The 23,391-nt window shown below is 42.5% G+C and overlaps 2 protein-coding genes across 2 annotated transcripts in view; both read left to right on the top strand.

Annotated features, from left to right (window-relative positions):
- LOC141051183 (uncharacterized) overlaps window positions 1-23,099 on the top strand; it is a 106,309-nt gene extending 83,210 nt beyond the window's left edge. Inside the window, 11 exon segments of the mRNA XM_073548046.1 lie at window positions 8,330-8,389; window positions 13,369-13,518; window positions 13,648-13,806; window positions 13,889-14,012; window positions 14,093-14,181; window positions 14,285-14,431; window positions 15,404-15,583; window positions 15,667-15,790; window positions 15,874-15,968; window positions 16,167-16,257; window positions 21,720-23,099. Of these exon segments, the coding sequence (XP_073404147.1) occupies window positions 8,330-8,389; window positions 13,369-13,518; window positions 13,648-13,806; window positions 13,889-14,012; window positions 14,093-14,181; window positions 14,285-14,431; window positions 15,404-15,583; window positions 15,667-15,790; window positions 15,874-15,968; window positions 16,167-16,257; window positions 21,720-22,744 (2,244 nt within the window). The 3' untranslated portion in view covers window positions 22,745-23,099.
- LOC141051086 (cytochrome P450 27C1-like) lies at window positions 9,213-11,377 on the top strand. Its single transcript, XM_073547948.1, has one exon. It carries the CDS (start codon window positions 9,228-9,230, stop codon window positions 10,809-10,811), a length of 1,584 nt encoding a protein of 527 aa, XP_073404049.1. The 5' UTR covers window positions 9,213-9,227; the 3' UTR covers window positions 10,812-11,377.
- Window positions 23,100-23,391: the final 292 nt, after the last annotated feature.

The raw sequence follows: 23,391 nt of genomic DNA, 5'->3' as shown, positions 1-23,391 counted from the left end.
TGAAGAAAGAGACCTATGCATAAAAGGGCGCACACCTCAATATAGGAAAAATGTGCAAAATATCTTTATTGACCACAAAAAGCACACAATAAATAAAAACATTTACAAGTCAAAAAATGACAATACAACAACCATGGTACCAGTAAAGTCCATGTGACTATAGATACTGTATATATAAGATACAATCCAAAAGGAATATATGCAATGTACAAATAACAATGACTCAAGCCCCAGTATAAGTATCAAATGAAAAGGCTGCCCCCAATGCTGTGAATCACAATCAAATTGAGTAGGAATTGACAGCTCAATAAATTACACACAACATGAGAATCTGTGTATCCAAAGTTGGGCGTCCCCAAAATTTGTAGACAATAATATACAAAAAGACTCAACAAAATGTACGCCCTATAATAGTGCTAAATAAGACAATTGACCCCACAAATAATGCAGTGACCTATGAATATCATATAAGTAATGGGGGTCACAGTGAAAGTAACACCTAATGATAGTCTAAAATGAACAGATAGATTAATAGATGGCAATAATGATGGAAACATAGTCAGAGCCAAAGGTGTAATAGCTGAGACTCAGTGTCAGTCATCATAAAGGGCAGTCACTTGGTCAGATCAAGGCAGCAAGGAGCTCCATGTTAAGTAGTCAGTCCTGAGACCAGTGAAGTGCGGGAAGCCCCACGCGTATCGCTGCAGGACGCAGCTTCGTCAGGGGAAGGTGTGCACACCAGAGGTCAGTCAGAGATTATATAAGGAAGTAAATACGCATAATTGTTTACCAGTGTGTGTCCCAATGATAGGAGGAAATCCCGGCATTCACATATGGTGAATTAATTTGCTTTATTCCACATCACAGCAAAACGTTTCAGCTCATCCAGGGCCTTTGTCAATTGTGAATAATTACATGGTATTACTACATATATAGAAAAAAACAAGGAAATGACATCACAAATAAACCAAAGAAGCAAATTATTCAAGAATCCAAAGACACCTGACCAAACGATAATTATCTCAACGTATAAAAAAATAAAAAAATTTTTTTACAAATAAAATTATTCAACCATTATATTGTATTAATGCCCCCTTTTTTTAAAATACCTAAATTCTCTATAATAATCTATATATATATATATAAATATATATATATATATTATTTTTTTAAAACATTTTAAGAATTTTTTTGTTTTTTAAAAAAAAAAAGATAAAAAAATTAAATTTTTATTTTTTTATTCCATTTTAATTATATATAATCATTGCTAATAGAACCTCGAATATAAATATGTGAATATATCTTGTATATCCCCCATTTATATCACTCATTTATAATTTCTTGTATATCCCTCACAGAAAAAATGTGATATTTGTTCACTCAATATGGACAGAAAACTTCATCTCTTCATCGCAAAAAAAAAATCTCACATAATCTTCCACATTTCTGTTATGTTGGAACCACCTGTCCTAATCGATAATCACACTGTTAATTCTGTAATGTCTATAAGGAAAAAAAATCAAAAAATAATTAAATATACATCAGGAAAAAATATGTAAAGAATATATAAAAATATATAAAGAAAAAAGAGAATGCTGCCGCAACTCAAATTAAATCATACGGCTTACATTCTATTCCTTATATAAGCCATTAGAGCTTAAGCTGTTCAAAGTAAAACTACAGTAAGCTTCCCTTCGCAGAAGGATCTTCTTAATATTACCTCCTCTCCTTGGTAAAACAATCTGCTCAATAATTTGAAACTTGAGCTGTGATACTGAATGTTTTTTTTCTTTGAAATGAAATGGTAATGGCAGAGTAATCTCGCCGCACCGAATTGTCGATTTATGCGTGTACCTACTGCCTGCGTAGTTTCCCCAATGTATATTAATCCACACGGACACTTAATTAAATAAATCGCATTTGTGGCTTTACAAGTAAAAAAAACTTTTATTTCATACTCTTTGCCAGTTTGTGGATGTCCAAAATGCTCTCCCTTAATCAAATTACTACATTGTGCACATCCCAAGCATTGATATGTTCCATTTTTATTAGAAGGCAGAAATAGAGGTTTAGAAATACGCATATCACTGCCAATATCAGACCGTACTAATTTGTCTCTTATATTGCCTGTCCTTTTATTGCAAATCCTTGGGGCTGATTTAAACTCTGCAATATCTGGATGTGCTTGTGTGGCACCCCTGAGGGTTCAGTCGCCACAGAGGTACTGCACCTCATCCAGAGGATTGGTATCCCACCCTCAGGTAAGAAAGGAGCACCACCCAGGACTCCTAACACTTACACCCAGCACACACCAGACTTACCAGGAAAGGGTGATGGGTAGTTAGTGGGGAAAGTAGGTAGAAGGGGAGGAGCTTAGGAAGTGGGGTGATTAAGGACATCCAATCAGTGTCAGTTAGGTGACAGTTGGTGGGAGGAGTTAGTGTGAGGTAGAAATATTGTTCTGGAAAGATCCAGTCAGTCAGAGACGGACCAGCGAGAGAGCAGGACTGATGTGGGGAGCGTAAGAGAGAACCATCTAGAAGGAAAGAAGCACCTAGGGGCACGGGTAGTGCGATAAGCCACCCGTGGGGCCCGTATCCAGATGAGGAAGGACCAGGCCACAGTGGGGGAGCCGGCCCCTAAGTCTAGTGGAGAATATCAAACAAGGCTCAGCTAGCAAGCCAGAGGCTGAGGTAATTTCAAATGCCTCAGCCACAGCCATAAGTATTCCCTAAAAAGGCAGCCAAGATAAGAGCAAGGGGACTTTGAGAACGTCGCCCGACAGGGTCCGCTGCTGCCGGCTCGGGGACACTGCTTGTGAAGGCGCAGGGCAGGAGGGAAAGGAGAGATCAGCGCAGAGAGGCAGCCTAGAAAGGAGAACATAAAGAGGAGTCTTGAAAAGGTGTCACCAATCTACCTTGGAGTTTGCTGGACCCCTCCCCCAGAGGACACAGGGCCAAGTGGGCTACCATACGCAGGAATTGTGAGTAAAAATCCTAAAACTGCACCCAACTGTGTCCTTCGTGTTATTAGTATCTCGCCTGCCATACACCGCATTCACCATCACCGTCACCGGCTCAACTGATAACACCTGAACTGCCCTCGGGCACAGCTCTACCCGTGGAGAGCTTCACTATCTCTGCTGCCCTTACACCATCCCAGAGGATCTGCATTGCAGTGTCGGCTATCATTGCCGAATACCACGGGTGGCATCACGATCACGATTCCCCTTTTCCTACCATTTTCCTTTCATCTCCCCCCATTGAACATCCATCTTTACTGGACGCCCAGGGCCACGGACCGAGTTACTGCCACCGTGACATCCCCCTTTAAAGGACCTGACCAGCTCGGTACCAAGTAACCTAAGGCCCTGTGGGGGTGCTACACTTGTAAAATATACCATTTTTTTTTATGATCGCATCTACCATAATACTAACAGGATGGTATTCCCTTTACAAAGGGAATGCGTTGCTTACTATCCTTTACTGTTACTGTCCCTACTGATAGAACTTCTCTTTCAGCTTGTTCCAAAATATGGGGGGATAACCCCTAGATCTGAAATTGCTCTTCATTTCAGCATGGCGCATACTGCAAACATCAGGATAAGAGACTAGTACTCCTAAAAATTGAGATTTAGGTATTGCTCTTTTTAAAGAATATGAATGCGCACTGTTGAAATGAAGAATGCTATAAATCTCAACCATATTTTGGCATTTTTCTTTAAAAAATCTGATTGCATACAAGGTGTTCTTCAAAATATGTCATATATATTTGCGTAAGGGGGGGTGACATTCGCACCCATTGCCGATCCCCTCTTCTGTTTATAAAAAAAATCTTGAAACATATAGTAGTTTTTATGCAAAACCAATGTCAATGCGTCAATAATAAAATCCTTTAGCAATTCAAATTCCCCTTTTGACTCAAGCATCCGTTTTACTGTATCCAGAAATTGTTTGGTGCTCTATAGAGGTGTACAAACTAGTTATATCAATGGTTGTCAATATATCATCTCTGCAAATATTATCAATATTCTTAATCTTTTTCAAAAAATCCCCAGTGTCTAATAAAAAAGATGTATTACACTTAGTCAAAGGGGTTAAAATCCGTTCCAGAACTATAGAAAGGGGACTCAAAACCGACTCCATCAGAGCAACGATAGGTCTGCAGGGGGGGGGGTCAATCAAGGTTTTATGTATTTTTGAAAGTCCATAAAATACAGGAGTAATAGGATCCTAAATATTCACTAAATATTCTGATCATTTTAAATCAATTAAGCCTTTAGATTTATATTCATCCACAAAATCACAAACCTTTTTCTGAATCTCCTGTATTGGATTCTTTTTAATGGAACGAAGGTCTCAGTGTCCAATAATTGTCTCTGTATCTCTTTAATATACCTATTCTTATCCATAACCATGATTGACCCACCCTTGTCAGCAGGCTTAATCTCAATGGTCTTGTCCCTTTGTAGTAGATCTAATGCATTTCTTTCTATTCTGGACAAATTCCTATGAGGTTGAAATTTCTCTTGTTGTAACTACTCACAAGGTGGTATTTCACTCCTGCCAGGCTATCCAAAATTAATCCGATTCATTCACCAAATTTTTGGAGAGGTTGATGTCGCTATGGCAATCTTTAAATTTTTATGCCCTTAAATCAGAGAGATGTGTCACACAAATTTCTTAATAAATAACATTTCTCACATGTTTACTTTACATCACCACAATTTTGTAAGCAAAATTTTTTTTTTGTTAGGAAGTTATAAGGGTTAAAAGTTGACCAGCGATTTCTCATTTTTACAACAAAATTTACAAAACCATTTTTTTTAGGGACCACATCATATTTAAAGTCATTTTGAGGGGTGTACATGACAGGAAATACCAGAAAGTGGCACCGTTCTAAAAACTAGACCCCTCAAGGTGCTCAAAACCACATTCAAGAAGTTTATTAACCCTTTAAGTGCTTCACAGGAGCTAAAGCAATGTGGAAGGAAAAAATTAACATTAACCTTGTTTTTGTAAAAAATTTACCTCAGAACCAATTTTTTTTTATTTTCACAAGTGTTTAAAGAGAAAACCACAAAATTTGTTGTACAATTTCTCCTGAATACGCCGATACCACATATGTGGGGGTAAACCACTTTTTCAGCACATGGCAGAGCTCGCAAGGGATGGAGCACGGTTTGACTTTTTCAACGCAGAATTGGCTGGAATTGAGATCGGATGCCATGTTGCGTTCGGAGAGCCCTTAATGTGCCTAAACAGTGGAAACCTCCAACAAGTGACCCCATTTTGGAAACTAGTCCCATTAAGGAACTTACCTAGATGTGTGGTGAGCACTTTGAACCTTCAAGTGCTTCACAGAAGTTTATAACGTAGAGTCGTGAAAATAAGAAATCCATTTTTTTTCCACAAAAATGATCTTTTCGCCCCCAAATTTTTATTTTTACAAGGGTAACAGGAGAAATCATACCCCCACAGTTATTGTACAATTTGTCCTGAGTACGCTGATACCCCTTATGTGGGGGGGGACCACTGTTTGGGCGCATGGGAGAGCTTGGAAGGGAAGGAGTGCCATTTTGGAATGCAGACTTTGATGGAATGGTCTGCGGGCACCATGTTGCATTTGCAGAGCCCCTGATGGGCCTAAACAGTGGAAACCTCCAAGTGACCCCATTTTGGAAACTAGAGCCATTAAGGAACTTATCTAGATGTGTGGTGAGCACTTTGAACCTTCAAGTGCTTCACAGAAGTTTATAACGTAGAGCCGTGAATATAAAAAATCCATTTTTTTTCCACAAAAATGATCTTTTCGCCCCCAAATTTTTGTTTTTACAAGGATAAAAGGAGAAATCATACCCCCACAGTTGTTGTGCGATTTGTTCTGATTACGCCGATACTCCATATGTGGGGGGGAACCACTGTTTGGGCGCATGGGAGAGCTCGGAAGGGAAGGAGTGGAAACCCCCCACAAGTGACCCCATTTTGGAAATTAGACCCCCTAAGGAACTTATCTAGATGTGTGGTGAACACTTTGAACCCCCAAGCGCTTCACAGAAGTTTATAAACACAGAGCCGTGAAAATAAAAAGTCTTTTTTATTTCCACAAAAGTAATTTTTTTAGACCCAATTTTTAGACCCCCAAAGTTGGTAAATAGTGGAAACCCCTCAATTCTTGCTCCAACCCTAACCCCAACACACCCGTAACCCTAATCCCAACCCTAATCCCTAATTCTAACCCTAATCCTAGTTCGCCCTAACCCTAATTCTAACCCTAGCCCTAGTCCAACCCTAGCCCTAACCCTAGCCCAACCCTAACCCTAGCCCTAACCCTAACCCTAATGGAAAACTGAAAAAAAAACATTTTCTTTATTTCGTTATGTTGGCCTAACTAAGGGGGTGATAAATGGGGGGATTATGTACTATTTTGTTTATTTTGATCACGATGATAGTTTATCATCGTGATCAAAATGAATGAATGGAATCTGCCAGCCGGAGCCTGCAGATTCCCAGCGGGCGCACTACGCATGCGCCCGCCATTTTCTCCGGATCCAAGATGGCGGCGCCCACCAGCGGGACGCGGGACCACCGGGAGGGGACCCTGGACCATGGAGAGGTACTGGGGGGGATCGGGGACCCTAGTTCTCTCTCCTCTGGTGTGCGATCACATCAGAGGAAAGAGAAATTTAATGCACAATCGCTGTTTGTTTTTTTTGCGGTCGCCGTTATAGGGTTAATAACGGCGATCGCAAAAGCGGGGTCGGTAAAAACCGACCGATTCATGTTCTCTTGGATCTCGGCTAGCCCCGGCAGCCGAGACCCCGGAGAAAATCTGACACTGGGGGGCGCTATTCACTTTCTCCACAGCGACAGTTAAATACCGCCGTTAAAAGGCGTATCGGCGGTCGCTAAGGGGTTAATGATTCCTCATCTCTCTTCACAAAATTAATATATGTTTCTGTAGGATGATATATTCGTGGTGGCATGAAAGTGCTCTTATTTTTTAACCCCAAATCCATCAACCTTAAATAGCCAGCATTAACTCTTGTCTGTGTAGTAGGTGTGGATTGTGGCATAGTAGAAAAATGTGTTTTTAATCTAATGTTTAGTGATGGGCGAGCACTAAAATGCTCGGGTGTTCGTTGTTCGGGTCGAGCAAATTGGAGTACTCGGGTACTCGGACAGAACAACGGGCCCAATGTAAGTCTATGGGAGACCCGAGCATTTTTAACGCGACCCCTTCTAGTCTCTAAAAACATTTGAAAATGATGGAAACACTGCTCAAATGACATGGGGACATCATGGGGATCGCCCCTGAAAGCATTCCTGAATCCTAGCTCACAGCTTTCAACAATTTTTTCAGTTTCATGCCATTTTTACCGGTGCACCAAAAAACATACGAAAACGAAACCAAAACGGATTTTGCTGGGAAATATGTTAAGGTACATCCTTTGCAGGTTTATGACTTGTATATAAGGCAAAATATTTAACCCCAGACCAAAATGTTCCTCCACCACCTGGGCTATGTTCAGACTCAGCGTTTTTTAAGCGTTTTTCAACTTTAACATTGCTTTCAACCAAAACAAATGCATTCACTGGGAAATGTCATTGTAACATTTAACAACCCTAGCTGGCCATGTGGTGTGTGACACATAAGCAGACACATCTTGTTTCATTTATGAAGGAGGGACTCTTACAGTCACAGAGCCTATTTTACAGGGGCATCAGGCAGCATTAATCTTCTTAAAGGGCCATTATTAAACAGTGGGTCTCCTAAACTGTTGAATCCTATGCAGTGAGTGGATGGGCTGCCAAGAATTACGACGCACCCCAATACCACTTTCACGAGATGTCCAGGAGGGCTTCCAGAAAAATGTTGCATTGAATGCAAGGCCTGCCCTGCTACCAAGTCATATGCACCCTAATACGCCTTATAGCCCAGGTACTGGATGGGCCCAGGAAAATCCACTTCACATTATTCATTTTGTACTTCCATTCTGTTTTATTATACTGGTTTTCTGTCTATATTACGCCTGAGGAAGGGTCTGTGAGCTGAAACATTGCCACCACAAGAAAGAATATTCATGACTGAGGGCCTGAAAAACCTCACAATAAAGAGGTAAAACCTGGTGATTATGGAGCTGGTACATCTCTCTGTAAATGCTGTGAAGTCTCCTGAGCAAGTGGTCGCTCTACGGGAACGTGCCCCCTGGAGGCCCCTATGTGCGCTGCCTGGACTCCGCTCCTCCAGCACCAGGACAGCCAGCACAGTCCTGTATATACTGAGGCCCCTGATCATGTGACCCTGACTCCTCCCCTCCTGTGACCTCATCCCAGGTCCTGTGCGCACAGAGCAGCCATATATGTGGAGTGTGGCTCTGCAGGTGGAGGTAGGTGCTGGAGATTCCCCATTACTGGGCTGCACAGGGGGCAGTAACCCCTCCATTCCCGGAGATAGCGCCCTCTGCAGGTGGAGGTAGGTGCTGGAGATTCCCCATTACTGGGCTGCACAGGGGGCAGTAACCCCTCCATTCCCGGAGATAGCGCCCCCTGCAGGTGGAGGTAGGTGCTGGAGATTCCCCATTACTGGGCACAGGGGGCGCTAGGACATTTGTATTTGTCATTCTGGGCTTCATATAAGGGAACCTGTCACGTTGAGGGTAGAAAACGTCAGCAATTCTCTCACCGTCTCCCTGCATTGTCACCAGTTAGAGCCGCGCTCGTTTCTCCTCCGTCCCATAGACAATGAATAGAGAGAAGCGCACATGTCTCCCCGGGACCCTCCCAGTGTCAATGCACTTGGTATTTTCAGAGTTGTGACCAGAACATATCCTGTATTAATAATCTGCACCATTATCCGTGTAGATGGCAGTTTCTGGGGAAAGGACACAAAGCACATGAAGTTCAGGCCGCGCTCCATGTTTATGACATATTTCCACTCCATCACTCAGGCGTCCATTGTTTCCTTCAGTCAGTTTACATTGCTGCAATGACGATACTGGATGCCGGTATGTCTGAGATGTAACTGTTCTGTTACATGATGGTTTATGGAGATCATCTGCCCAACATGCTGCCAACATGGAGATGTGACGTGAAGATTTCTTCATAACATATTGAAAAGATTCTGTATGATGTTATATCTTTTTCCTATTCAGGTTCCTACAATATCAGATCCTCTCAGTGGAGATATTCGATATAGCGGCGAGCGGCGGAGCTCGGAGGAGGAGGATGGCGGCGGCGCCGGTGGTGCTGGGGGGGCGGCGGCTGCACGCGGAGCTCCGGGGGCTCTGCCGGCGGGGGGCGCACAGGAGCCCCGGGCTCGGGGCTGCAGGGCCGGCGGTCAGGCAGGAGGCTGGGGGCGCTGAGAGCAGGGGGGAGGCGCTGGGGAGAAGCCTGAAGGAGATGCCCGGACCCCGCACCCTCACCAACCTGCGGGAGCTGTTCTGGAGAGACGGCTTCAGCCGCATCCACGAGATCCAGCAAAAGCACATCCGAGAATATGGCCGAATCTTCAAGTCGCACTTTGGTCCCCAGTTTGTGGTATCGATAGCGGACAGAGACATGGTGGCTCAGGTTCTCCGAGCTGAGAGAGACGCCCCCCAGAGGGCGAACATGGAGTCCTGGCAGGAGTACCGAGACCTAAGGGGACGATCGACCGGTCTCATATCTGCGGAAGGTAAGAAGTGGCTCGCCATGCGCAGTGTTCTTCGACAGAAAATCCTTAGGCCGAGAGACGTGGCTGTTTTTTCCGGGGGAGTAAATGAAGTTGTCGTTGACTTGATCAAGAGGATCCGATTCCTTCGATCTCAGGAAGATGATGGAGAAACTGTGACCAACGTCAATGACCTTTACTTCAAGTATTCCATGGAAGCCGTGGCCACCATACTGTACGAGTGTCGGCTCGGCTGCCTGGACAACGACGTCCCCGAGCAGACCCTGCAGTACATCGAAGCCCTGGAGCTGATGTTCAGCATGTTTAAGACCACCATGTACGCCGGCGCCATCCCCAAGTGGCTGCGCCCGTTCATCCCTCGACCGTGGGAGGAGTTCTGCCGCTCCTGGGACGGACTCTTCAGATTCAGTCAGATTCATGTGGATAAAAAACTGCGGGAGATTGAATCCCAGCTGCAGAAGGGGGAGGAGGTAAAAGGGGGTCTCCTGACGTCACTACTGATCAGCAAGGAGCTGTCTGTGGAGGAACTCTACGCCAACATGACCGAGATGCTTCTTGCAGGAGTGGATACGACCTCCTTTACTCTTTCTTGGGCGACCTTCTTACTGGCCAAGAACCCTCAGATCCAGCAATCGGTCTACAATGAGATAGTGATGAACCTGGGGAAGGATGTGGAGCCGACCGCGGAGGACGTGCCCAGGCTGCCGCTAGTCAGAGCAGTGCTGAAGGAGACGCTCCGATTATTTCCAGTTTTACCAGGGAACGGCCGAGTGACCCAGGATGACTTGGTTATCGGGGGATACTTGATCCCTAAAGGAACCCAGCTGGCGCTGTGCCATTATTCCACCTCCTATGACGAGGACTACTTCTCGGCGGCAGAAGAGTTTCGGCCCACCCGTTGGTTACGGCACGGACACCTGGACCGAGTGGAGAACTTTGGCTCCATTCCCTTTGGCTATGGGATTCGCAGCTGCATCGGGAAGAGGATCGCGGAGCTGGAGATTCACCTGGCACTAATACAGCTCCTCCAGAAATTTGAGATCAAGACTTCACCGAAGACACAAAGTGTCCTCCCGAAAACCCACGGACTGCTGTGCCCGGCGGGGGCCATCAATGTGTGTTACGTGGACCGTGAGTAAGGACCCTGAGCGACTGCTGCTGTGCCCTCCTGGGAACACAACCCCCATCAGGAGACTTTTGATTTTTTTTTTTTTTTTTTTTTTTTTTTTTTTTTAATCTGGACTTCTGATATTTTAAGGCTTTTATATGAAGGAGATTGTGGCGTTCGTCCTCGTATTCACCAATCTGCCTTGCACTTTCCTTGTACTGTTCAGAGGAGACGAGAAATCTGCCCGAGGAGCGGAAGTGACCCGGACACCTTCTCCCATGTCCCGATACTTGGCCCCATCACTTCTCCATCATCTGGACATGAGATTCCTGCACAGAACATTTTGTCTTAATAGTTCGCTGTGATTTTACCCGAAGTTTGATTTTATTTTAACAGTTGAATCCAAGTATAAAGCAAAGTTCTGCAACTTCCGAATCCACAGAAGCTTTACCATCCCCTACATCTCTAGTCCTGATACATCTGAGGGTTTGCTAAATTTGTATCTTGTCTGGGGACAGTTTTGTGTCTTAAAGGGGTTGTGCAACATGGGAAATCCTTTTTCTTTTATATTAAACTGAAGTATTTTGGGCCAAAAAACTTTTTTTTTTTTTTGTAATTGGGTCTCCTAAAAAAAAAAAAAAAAAAACCGTAAAGGGTGCAAAAATTAATAAAAACCTAATTTAAAAATTATCTTTAGCCCCAAAATATATCCAGTTAGCCAAAAAAAAAGTCCCCAGAAGAGGCTATAACTCCTTGCTTCTGATCATTAGCAGCTGCCATCTTTCTCCTATACTGATGGTTTGATACATTGTAGCAGTCTTGTATCCAGTATAGACCTTCCTCTGGACCAATTGTACAAACCCTCAGCTCGAAGAGAGAACGCAACAGTAACATCCTATGGAATCGTATATATCTATAATTCAAACTTATAATCAGATAACCCAAAGATAACAACCAGGGTGCACTGTGAAAAAAGCGGAAACCCCTTAAAGAGGAGATTAATCGAAAACCCAAAGCATGGAACGCCAAGAAATATCCAGACAAGAAATATAATAAAAAGGTATATCTTTATTAGATTGACACCAAATATTACAAAAAAATTGGCAAACAAGTGGCACAATGTAAAATGTGCATGTACCAAGATAATAATAGAAAATAGTAAAAAAAAAAAAAAAAAAAAAAATTTTTCAAACCAATATTGCAAATGGTGGATTAAAGGTATACAAGATAAAAAAAAAAAAAATATATATATATATATCTATATATATATATATATATATATATATATCTCTCATCCCTCGGCATCACAGACTTGGCCCTCTCCTGGATCTCATCATACCTAACAGACCGGACATTCAGCGTCTCCCACTCACACACCACCTCCTCACCTCGCCCCCTATCTGTCGGAGTCCCACAAGGTTCAGTCCTAGGGCCCCTGCTGTTCTCTATTTACACCTTTGGCCTGGGACAGCTCATAGAATCTCATGGCTTTCAGTATCATCTTTATGCTGATGACACACAGATCTACATCTCTGGACCAGATATCACCTCCCTACTAACCAGAATCCCTCAATGTCTGTCCACTATTTCATCCTTCTTCTCCACTAGATATCTGAAACTCAACATGGACAAAACAGAATTCATCATCTTTCCCCCATCTCACGTGACCCCCCCTACGAACCTATCAATTACAGTAAATGGCTGCCCACTCTCCCCAGTCCCACAAGCTCGCTGCCTCGGAGTAATCCTTGATGCTGATCTCTCCTTCAAACCACATATCCAAACCCTTTCCACTTCCTGCCGACTTCAACTCAAAAATATTTCACGCATCCGTTCATTCCTCACCCAAGAATCTGCAAAAACCCTAGTCCATGCCCTCATCATCTCTCGCCTTGACTACTGCAACCTCATGCTCTGCGGCCTCCCCTCAAACACTCTCGCACCCCTCCAATCTATTCTAAACTCTGCTGCCCGACTAATCCACCTGTCCCCCCGCTATTCCCCAGCTTCTCCCCTCTGTCAATCCCTTCACTGGCTCCCAATTGCCCAGAGACTCCATTACAAAACCCTAACCATGACATACAAAGCCATCCACAACTTGTCTCCTCCATACATCTGTGACCTCGTCTCCCGGTACTTTCCTGCACGCAACCTCCGATCCTCACAAGATCTCCTTCTCTACTCCCCTCTTATCTCCTCTTCCCACAATCGCATACAAGATTTCTCTCGCGCATCACCCCTACTCTGGAACTCTCTACCACAACATATCAGACTCTCACCTACCATCGAAACCTTCAAAAAGAGCCTGAAGACCCACCTCTTCCGACAAGCCTATAACCTGCAGTAACCACCGATCGACCAAACCGCTGCACGACCAGCTCTACCCTCGCCTACTGTATTATCACCCATCCCTTGAAGATTGTGAGCCCTCGCGGGCAGGGTCCTCTCTCCTCCTGTACCAGTTATGACTTGTATTGTTTAAGATTATTGTACTTGTTTTTATGTATACCCCCCTCACATGTAAAGCGCCATGGAATAAATGGCGCTATAACAATAAATAATAATAATAATATCTTTTTCCTATTCAGGTTCCTACAATATCAGATCCTCTCAGTGGAGATATTCGATATAGGGGAAATTTCCTGATTGACCCATTAAGGATGGAGCGGGACAGGAACAAGGTGGCAGAGAGGATATTACACCTCACCCTAGAGATCCTCTTCCGGCTTATTGGAGAGGTGAGAGATTCTGATGACGTCACATTACATCATTCTTATCTATGGTAATAACAGCTGGACAGAACTGGAGAGGTGAGGACTCTGGAAATGTCTGTAGTGAGATTTATTAATGTGTCTCTCCATAACCAGGATTACACAGTAGTGATGAAGATGTCTTATGAGCGCTGTCAGGCCCATGTATCTGAGAGATGTGTCAGACCTCCACCTCACCTCCTGATGCATGAGGACACTAATGTTCAGAAGATCCTAGAACTCACCTACAAGATGATTGAGCTGCTGACTGGAGAGGTGACACTGCTGGGAATGCTGGGACATTATACAGTAACATTATGGAGGGATCTGGGGATGACGGTATTATTGTATGTGTCAGGTTCCTATAAGGTGTCAGGATGTCACCTTCTATTTCTCAATGGAGGAGTGGGAGTTCTTAGAAGGACACAAAGATCTGTATAAGGACGTCATGATGGAGGTTCTCCAGCCCCTCCCACCACAAGGTACACATGACTAAATACACGTGCCCTATAATTATCAGTATGTGAAGAATTAATTCAGTCCCTGTATGTGTTTCCTCCAGTTGTATTCAGTAAGAGGATAACATCAGAGCCCTGTCCTCTTCCACAGGACTATAAACAAGAAAATTCAAATGTTCTTCAGGACCTTCAGGTAGATGCTGCCACCATGAAGATGTGATGTGGGGAAAATGTCTTCATAACATATTGAATAGATTCTTTATGATGTTCCATCAGTTCATCTTCTTCCCATTCAGATTTGTACAATATATCCTCTCAGTGGAGATCTTCTATATAAGAGAATTTTCCTAACAAACCCATCAAGGATGGTTAGGGTCAGGGGCAAGATGGCGGAGTGGATATTATACCTCACCCTGGAGATCCTCTTCCGGCTTACTGGAGAGGTGAGAGATTCTGAAGATGTCACTTTGCATCATTCTTATCTATGGAAATAACAGATGGACAGAACTGGAGAGGTGAGGACTATGTTAGGCTGTGAGCCCATGTTGCATGTTTTAAACGTTTCCGCCGCATTTTTGCAGCAGCGGAAACGCTTAAAAAACACTTAAAAACGCATTCCCATGCAATCCTATGGGATTCTGCAGTTGCTGTGCCCATGCTGTGGATTTTTCTGCTGCGGAATCACATAGCAGTAAAATCCACAGCATGTCCATTAATTCTGCAGAATCGCAGTGGTTCCGCCGCCATAGGATTGCATTGAAACGCCCACTTTATGCATGTGGCTATGCTCACCATGCGTAAAGTGAACACTTCATGTGCGGATGGTACCCAGGGTCTGGAGGAGAGGAGACTCTCCTCCAGGCCCTGGGTACCATATTCCTGTAAAAAAATAATAGAATTAAAATGAAAAATAGGGATATACTTACACTCTGTCTGCCCCCTGAGCCCTCGCGGTCATTATCGGCGCTGGCGGCAACTTCCGTTCCCAGCGAGGCCATTATGTCATCAGAGGTCATTCGCGCAATGCATCCCTGGGAACAGAAGTTGCCGCCAGTGCCAATGACGACTGCAAGGGCTCCGGGGGCCAACAGAGGGTAAGTATATCTCTATTTTTTATTTTTTTTAATTATTTTTAGCATTCTATCCTTTACTATTGATGCCGCATAGGCAGCATCAAAGGTAAAAAGCTGGTCACACTTGTCAAGCACTATGCTTGACAAGTGTGACCAACCTGTCAATCACTTTTCCAAGTAATGCTTGTGTTTTGTGGGAAAATGCATGCGAATTCCGCATGCGTTTTACCCACGGCGGGGAGTTGCGGAAATGCTGCAGACAATTCCGCAGCATTTTTGCAACATGGGCACATAGCCTGAATTTCTGTAGCGAGATTTATTAATGTGTCTCTCCATAACCAGGATTACACAGTAGTAAAGAAGAACTCTAGTGAGCACTGTCAGGACCCTGTGTCTGAGGGATGGAAAAAATCTTTAAGAACAATCACGAGTCCTCAACTGCACTCCATGATACATAAGGACAACAATGATCAGAAGATCCTACAACTCGCGTACATGATGATTAAGCTGGTGACTGGAGAGGTGACACTGCTGGGAATGCTGGGACATTATACAGTAACACTGTGAAGGGATTGAGATAATGATGGTATCATTGTATGTGTCAGGTTCCCATAAGATGTCAGGATGTCACCGTCTATTTCTCCATGGAGGAGTGGGAGTATTTAGAAGGACACAAAGATCTGTACGAGGACGTCATGAAGGAGATTCCCCAGCCCCTCACATCACCAGGTAATAGACAGAACTAAATACACATGGCCTATAATTATCTGGATATCAAGAATAAATTCAGTCTCTATATATGTTTCTTCCAGTTCTATCCAGTAAGAGGACAACACCAGAGAGATGTCCCCGTCCTCTTCCACAGGAATGTAAAGAAGAAGATCCCAATGTTCCTCAGGATCATCAGGTAGATGGAGAGAAGGTGTCATGAGATCTCCCCTATGATGTGTAGACGGCTGTGAAGGTCTTGTGCTCAGTCTTGTTTTATCCACCATTATTATATGTTTTATACTTGTGTAATGAGAACGGTGGAGATGGCAGGATTAGAGCTGATCATAGAAGTGACTTCTCCATCTGTCTATGACTTTTATATTATTTGTTTCAGGGTGAAGATCTGACCCATATTAATACTACAGAGATATATGTGAGGGGTGATGAGCGGTGTAAAGAGGAGATTCCTACAGATAACCGCCCAGGTGAGTAGTAACCTCTAAATGCAGAGAAGTCACAGATTATCCTTCCTGTAGAATTATGTGTTGCATTTTTAGGGCTTGTTTACTCAGGACGTTTTGATGTGCATTTTTACTGGCCGAAGGATTTAGTGCTTGAACAATGGAACACACTTTTTATCATCTTTTTCTATTAACCCTTTCGCGCCTGAGCCTGTTTTTGCCTTCGTGACCAGGCCAATTTTTTCAATTCTGACCAGTGTCACTTTATGAGGCCATAACTCTAGAACGCTTCAACGGATCCTGCTGATTCTGACATTGTTTTCTCATGACATATTGTACTTCAGGATAGTGGTAAAATTTCTTAGACATGAACTGCGCTTATATGTTAAAAAAATCGAAATTTGGCAAAAATTTTGAAAATTTTGCAATTTTCAAACTTTTAATTTTTATGCCCTTAAATCAGAGCGTGATATCGCACAAAATAGTTAATAAATAACATTTCCTACATGTCTACTTTACATCTGCACAATTTTGGAAACATAATTTTTTTTTTTTAGGAAGTTATAAGGGTTAAAAGTTGACCAGCGATTTCTCATTTTTACAACAAAATTTACAACACCATTTTTTTTAGGGACCACCTCACATTTGAAGTGAGTTTGGGGGGTCAATATGACAGAAAATACCCAAAAGTGACACCATTCTAAAAACTGCACCTCTCAATGTACTCAAAACCACATTCAAGAAGTTTATTAACCCTTCAGGTGCTTCACATGAATGAATGGAATGTGGAAGGAAAAAATAAACATTTAACTTTTTTTCACAAACATTTTACTTCAGAACCATTTTTTTTATTTTCACAAGTGTAAAAACAGAAAATGAACCACAAAATTTTTTGTGCAATTTCTCCCAAATACGCTGTATGTGGGGCTAAACCACTGTTTGAGCACACGGCAGAGCTCAGAAAGGAAGGAGTGCCGTTTGACTTTTTCAATGCAGAATTGGCTGGAATTGAGATAGGACGCCATGTCGCATTTGGAGAGCCCCTAATGTGCCTAAACAGTGGAAACCCCCACAAGTGACCCCATTTTGGAAACTAGACCCCTTAAAGAACTTATCTAGATGTGTCGTGAGCACTTTGAACCCCCAAGTGCTTCACAGAAGTTTATAACGTAGAGCCATGAAAATAAAAAATCATTTTTGTTCCACAAACATGATCTTTTAGCCCCCAATTTTTTATTTTTACAAGGGTAACAGGAGAAATTGGACCCCAAAAGTTGTTGTCCAATTTGTCCTGAGTACACTGGTACCCCATATGTGGAAGAAAACTACTGTTTGGGCACACGGGGGGGCTCGGAAGGGAAGTAGTGACGTTTTGGAATGCAGACTTTGATGGAATGGTCTTCGGGTGTCATGTCGCGTTTGCAGAGCCCCTGATGTGCCTAAACAGTGGAAATCCTCCACAAGTGACCCCTTTTTGGAAACTAGACCCCCCCAAGGAACTTATCTAGATGTGTGGTGAGCACTTTGAACCCCCAAGTGTTTCACTAAAGTTTATAATGTAGAGACGTGAAAATAAAAAAATCATTTTTTTTCCACAAAAATGATCTTTTAGCTCCCAATTTTTATTTTCACAAGGGTAACAGGAGAAATTGGACCCTAGGAGTTATTGTCCAATTTGTCCTGAGTACGCTGGTACCCCACATGTGGGGGGGGACCACTGTTTGGGCACACGGTGGGGCTCGGAAGGGAAGTAGTGACGTTCTGGAATGCAGACTTTGATGGAATGGTCTGCGGGCGTCATATTGCATTTACAGAGCCCCTGATGTACCTAAACAGTGGAAACCCCCAATTCGAATTCCAACCCTAACCCCAACACACCCCTAACCCTAGCCCTAACCCTAGCCCTAACCCTAGCCCTAGACCTAGCCCTAGCCTGCCTACCTGCTTTTTTTTTCTTTACTTTTTTTTTTATTTTTGTGTTTTTTATTTTTTGTATTTTTGACTCATAGTAACGCCACTTCTCCTCTGATCTCACACTGGCAGATGATCAGAGGAGAAGCAGCGTTACTATGTGACAAGATTGCTGCCTGGCACATAGTAACGCCACTTCTCCTCTGATCTCACACTGACAGATGAGCAGAGGTGAAGCAGCGTTACTGTGTGACAAGATCGCTGCCTGTGCCAGGCAGCGATCTAGTCACACTGTAACGCTGCTTCACCTCTGCTCATCTGTCAGCATGAGCTCAGAGGAGAAGTCGCGTTATAATGAGGGAGATCGCCGGGAAACAAGCAGCTTTCCCAGCGAGCTCTCTCATTGGCTGCTGTGACGCGACGTCATCAGGACCTGAACCAATCAGGTCTCGATGACGTCGGGGGTCCCAGCATGCATTGTGCACCGGGATCCCCGCATTATAAGGTATGAGGGGGTCCCGGGGGGCACAAAACCGCCGACAGTAGATAAACGTCGGCGCTGCACAAAGCCCAGCAAGCGCCAACGTTTATCTACTGTGGGCGGTCGCGAAGAGGTTAAAGCATGTTAGCCACAACATTTCACAGGCCAAAACGGAAGTAATACATTTTTTCCACTAAAATATAGGGCTTTTTGTGGTGGCTGTACAGAAGAGGTAAGTAACGTTCTTATATGATTAGCCTCCATTACCTTAAGTTAAGGATTCAGAGAATATGTAGTACCAGGACTTGTACAGCGATAATACAGCACCGCAAAGAAAGGTTAAAACATTACTTTCATTCCCTCATTGAAAATATTGCTTCCATGCAGGCATGCGCTAGCGAAAAACACATACACTTATTGCCATATCCCAGGCAGTGCAGGCAGATATACAGTCTATGGCCAAAAGCGTTGGCAACCTTGAAATTTTTCGAGAAAATTGAGTATTTCTCCCAAAAAGTGATGGCAATTACAAAAGTTTTGTTATACCCATGTTTATTCCATTTGTGTGTAATTTATCAACACAAAAACACAGAGAAAAAGGCAAATTGGGCATCATTTCACAAAAAAAAATCAAAATGGGCCAAACAAAATTGTTGGCACACGCCTAAAATTTAACATGTGATGCTCATTCAAACTCACCTGGAGCAAGTAACAAGTGAAGGCAATATGAAAATCACACCTGAAACCAGATATAAATAGGGAGAAGTTGACTCAATCTTTGCATTGTGTGATTGTATGTGCCACACTAAGCACAGAGTACAGAAAGAGGAGAATTGTCTGAGGACTTGAGAACCAAAATTGTTGAACAATAACAACAATCTTAAGGTTACAAGTCCATCTCCAGACATTTTGATGTTCCTTTGTCCACAGAGTTCAGCATAATCAAGATATTTACAGCCCAAGACACACTAGCAAAACTCCCTTAACTTGAACAGTAGAGAAAAATTGATGAAAGGTTGCAACACAGTATAGTGCAGATGGTGGATAAGCAGTCACAATCAGGTTCCAAAGAAATTCAAGCTGTCCTGCAGGCTTGGGTGTATCAGTGTTGGCGCAAACTATCCATCAACATTTGAATGAAATGAAACCCTATGGCAGCAGACTCGGGAGGAACCTACTGCTGACACAGAGACATAAAAAAGCTAGATTGCAGTTTGTTAAATTGTACGCGAGTAATGAAGCGAAAATCCTTCTGGGAAAGTGTCTTGTGGACAGATGAGACCAAGAGAGTGCTTTTTGGTAAAGCACATCATTCTACTGTTTACTGAAAATGGAATGGGGTCTAATAAGAAAATGACAAAGTACCTACAGTCAAATATGGAGAAGTTTAAAATATTTTTGGGTACCATAACTGAGCAAGGCATTATGAAATCAGAAGATTACCAAAGATTTTTGGGTCACAATGTAGTGACCAGTGTCAGAAAGCTGTGTTGGTGTCCTAGGTCATGGTTCTTTCAACAGGACAATGATTCCAAACATACTTTAAAAAGCACCCAGAAATTGATGGAAAGAAAGCACAGGAGAGTTCTGAAGTGGCCAGCAATGAGTCTGGATCTAAATACAATTGAACACATGTTGAAAGATCTTAAAATTGCTGTTGGGAGAAGGCGCCTTTAAATATGATATACTTGAAGCAGTTGCAAAAGAGGAGTGGTCCAAAATTCCATTTGAGAGGTGTAAGAAGCTCGTTGATGGTTATAGGAAGCAATTGATTGCAGTTAAATATTCCAAAGGGTAGAAGATGGCAATGGAGACTGGAATAAAGGTGTGTCCTCTTCAGTGATGAGTCCATTTTTTGTTTTGGATGCCACGATAGCCAAAGAGAGGTCTGGAGATTAACGGAGACCATGCAATGAAGAAATCTTAATGAGAGAACATTACACTAGTCCTACACCCATGATTATACTGTAGGGTGGCATAATGTGCGGTAGCTGGACCCCTATAATCTTTATTCCAGGTACACTAATAGCTTGGCAATGCAGTGGTCGGGCCAGTTCTCCAAAGTATCAAAGGATCTGTTTTTCAACACACACGACAACCCCAGGCTGCATATTGCTTGTGGTACTGTGAGCTGCCAGCATGGTCTAAACGTGCCCTCATGTTTTGTAGGGTCTCTGGACTCCTCTCTCATTGAGCACATCTGAGACATCATTGGTTGGCAATTTCAAAAGGAAGCTGCCAGCAGCAAATCTTGAGAATTTTTTGCCCAAGTGAATTCAGTGCGGAAGAACATTTCTCAGATGACAATTAGTAACCTCATTGAAAAGAAGCCAAAGCGAGTAAGTGTATTTTTACACAAGCTACTTATACTCGATACTGACGAGATGGAGATGTGTTGAAAATTTTGTTAACATTTTCATCATTTCCATATTACTTACATGTTTTTTGATCTTGTGATTTCCATAATTCAACAACTTTTCCTTCTGGGTGCTACAATTTCAATATTGAGGAGTGTGGTAAGTCTGGCATATTGTGGTATGTTTCCACCACTGCTCCCAAGGTTTAGCATTGCTTGCCAGGTTGACATCATGTCAACAGCACAGCAATCAATCAGTAAGCTGTCTGGCTGCCATGCTTTCATTGTGACATCAGTGCCGCAGCCAATGCCAGACATCAGGAGCATTGGTAGAGACTCGATGGTGAATCCAACGCAGTTAGTATTTTTTAACTCAAATGCAGTGGATATATATTTTTTGGTAACTTAACAACCCCTTCAATGGTAATGGTCTGTTATTCTATTAATGATTATGCTTACCAGCAAGGTGGTGCAAAATATAGGAAGCCTGATGCGCAAACAGACAGTGGGTGCAAGAAATGCCTGGTAGTCAGGCATGCAGGGAAACAGGAATTAGTCGCTGTCTGGCATTTTACGGTTTATGAATTTAAAAAGTAATACAGGTTGTGCAGAGAAGTGAGGCAGATGGATGTCTAAGCATGGGGTGAGGCAGGAAGCTGTTCAGGAGCAAGCCAAAATCAATTCTTAATAATGATTCAATGTTTATTGAAAAAAATATACCTTTGTTTTTTTTGGCAGATAACTGGACCATGATCTCAGAAAAATACCAGTTATTTTCAGATTTTAATGCAAATGATCCTAGTATCACACCTGATACTTTTGAAGAGAATCCAATTACGCCAGACATACCTCCAGTACTTCTTAAGAAAAGTAAATATAACAAAAGGGATAGTGAATGTCAAAGAGCGCTTAAAAGAAAGAAGCAATTTTCATGTTTAGAATGTGGGAAATGTTGTAAATCGAAGTATGATCTTAACAATCATCAAAGAATTCACACAGGGGAGAAGCCATTTTCATGTTCAGAGTGTGGGAAATGTTTTGCTGACAAATCAACACTTGCTCAGCATCAGAAAATTCACACAGGGGAGAAGCCATTTTCATGTTCAGAATGTGGGAAATGTTTTATAATGAAATCTGATCTTACTAAACATCAGAGGACTCACACAGGGGAAAAGCCATTTTCATGTCCAGAGTGTGAGAAATGTTTTGCACAGAAATCACATTTTGTTAGACACCAAAGAATTCACAAAGGGGAGAAGCCATTTTCATGTTCAGAATGTGATAAATGTTTTACAGGCAAATCAAATCTTGTTAGACATCAGAGATGTCACACAGGGGAGAAACCGTTTTCTTGTTTAGAATGTGGAAAATGTTTTTATCGGAAATCACTTCTTGCTGCACATCTGAAAATGCACACAAGGGAGAAGTCATTTTCATGTTTACAATGTGGGATATGCTTTTCTTCAAAATATGATCTTGTGAAACATGAGGCAATTCACACAGGGGAGAAACCATATTCTTGTACTGAATGTGGAAAAGGTTTTCAACTGAAAAAAACTCTTACTGCACATCTGAGAATTCACACAGGAGAAAAGCCATTTTCATGTTCAGAATGTGGGAAATGTTTTACAGTAAAATCAAATCTTGTTAGACATCACAGATGTCACACAGGGGAGAAACCATTCTCATGTTCAGTATGTGTAAAATGTTTTCAACAGAAAAAACTACTTACTAGACATCTGAGAATTCACACAGGGGAGTAGCCATTTTGATGATCAGAATCTGGGACATGTTTTACAAACACATCAAATCTATTTACACACTGGAAAAGTCTCACAGGGGAGAAATGTTTTTCAGTTTCAGAAGGTGGGGAAATTTTCTTACATACAGTATTAATTTTTTTACTCATAGAAATCACACGAGTAGGTAGACTCTTTCTTTTAAATCATTTACTTGGCAAATTATACGAGTAACAGTCAATGTAAATTCACATGTCGTCATACAAGAGAAATGGGAAACAATTTAAATAACTTAATGATCACTAATAAATGTAAGCAATTACCAATAAACATCTGTTATCAAAAAACAAACAATGGAAATAAAACATCTATAACCTGATTGGGCAATGGACATGTGAGGGTTGAAATAAGTAGGAATGTTAGTGTCACGTTTGTGTCTCTGGTTTTCCATTGCATATTCATGGAGCTTGCATGTATTTGGAGTCACAATCTAGAATGTAACAGTAATTTAACCATAGTACATATACCCTTCTATCCCACTGGCAGTATTGGATAAAAGTCATCATTTCCACACATCCACCACCGTCTGATTCAGAAGGGCATGACCTGGTACCAAGTTAGTGGTGAAGGTGGCGAGATTACAATATGAGGAATCTAAATGTTTTAGGTCA

The sequence above is a fragment of the Dendrobates tinctorius genome, unplaced genomic scaffold, assembly GCF_039654945.1.
Source record: "Dendrobates tinctorius isolate UK_male_01 unplaced genomic scaffold, ASM3965494v1 ptg000155l, whole genome shotgun sequence".
Classification (NCBI taxonomy): Eukaryota; Metazoa; Chordata; class Amphibia; order Anura; family Dendrobatidae; genus Dendrobates; species Dendrobates tinctorius.
Note: the sequence above shows the minus strand (reverse complement) of the source record. Positions and strands in the feature narration are given on the sequence as shown.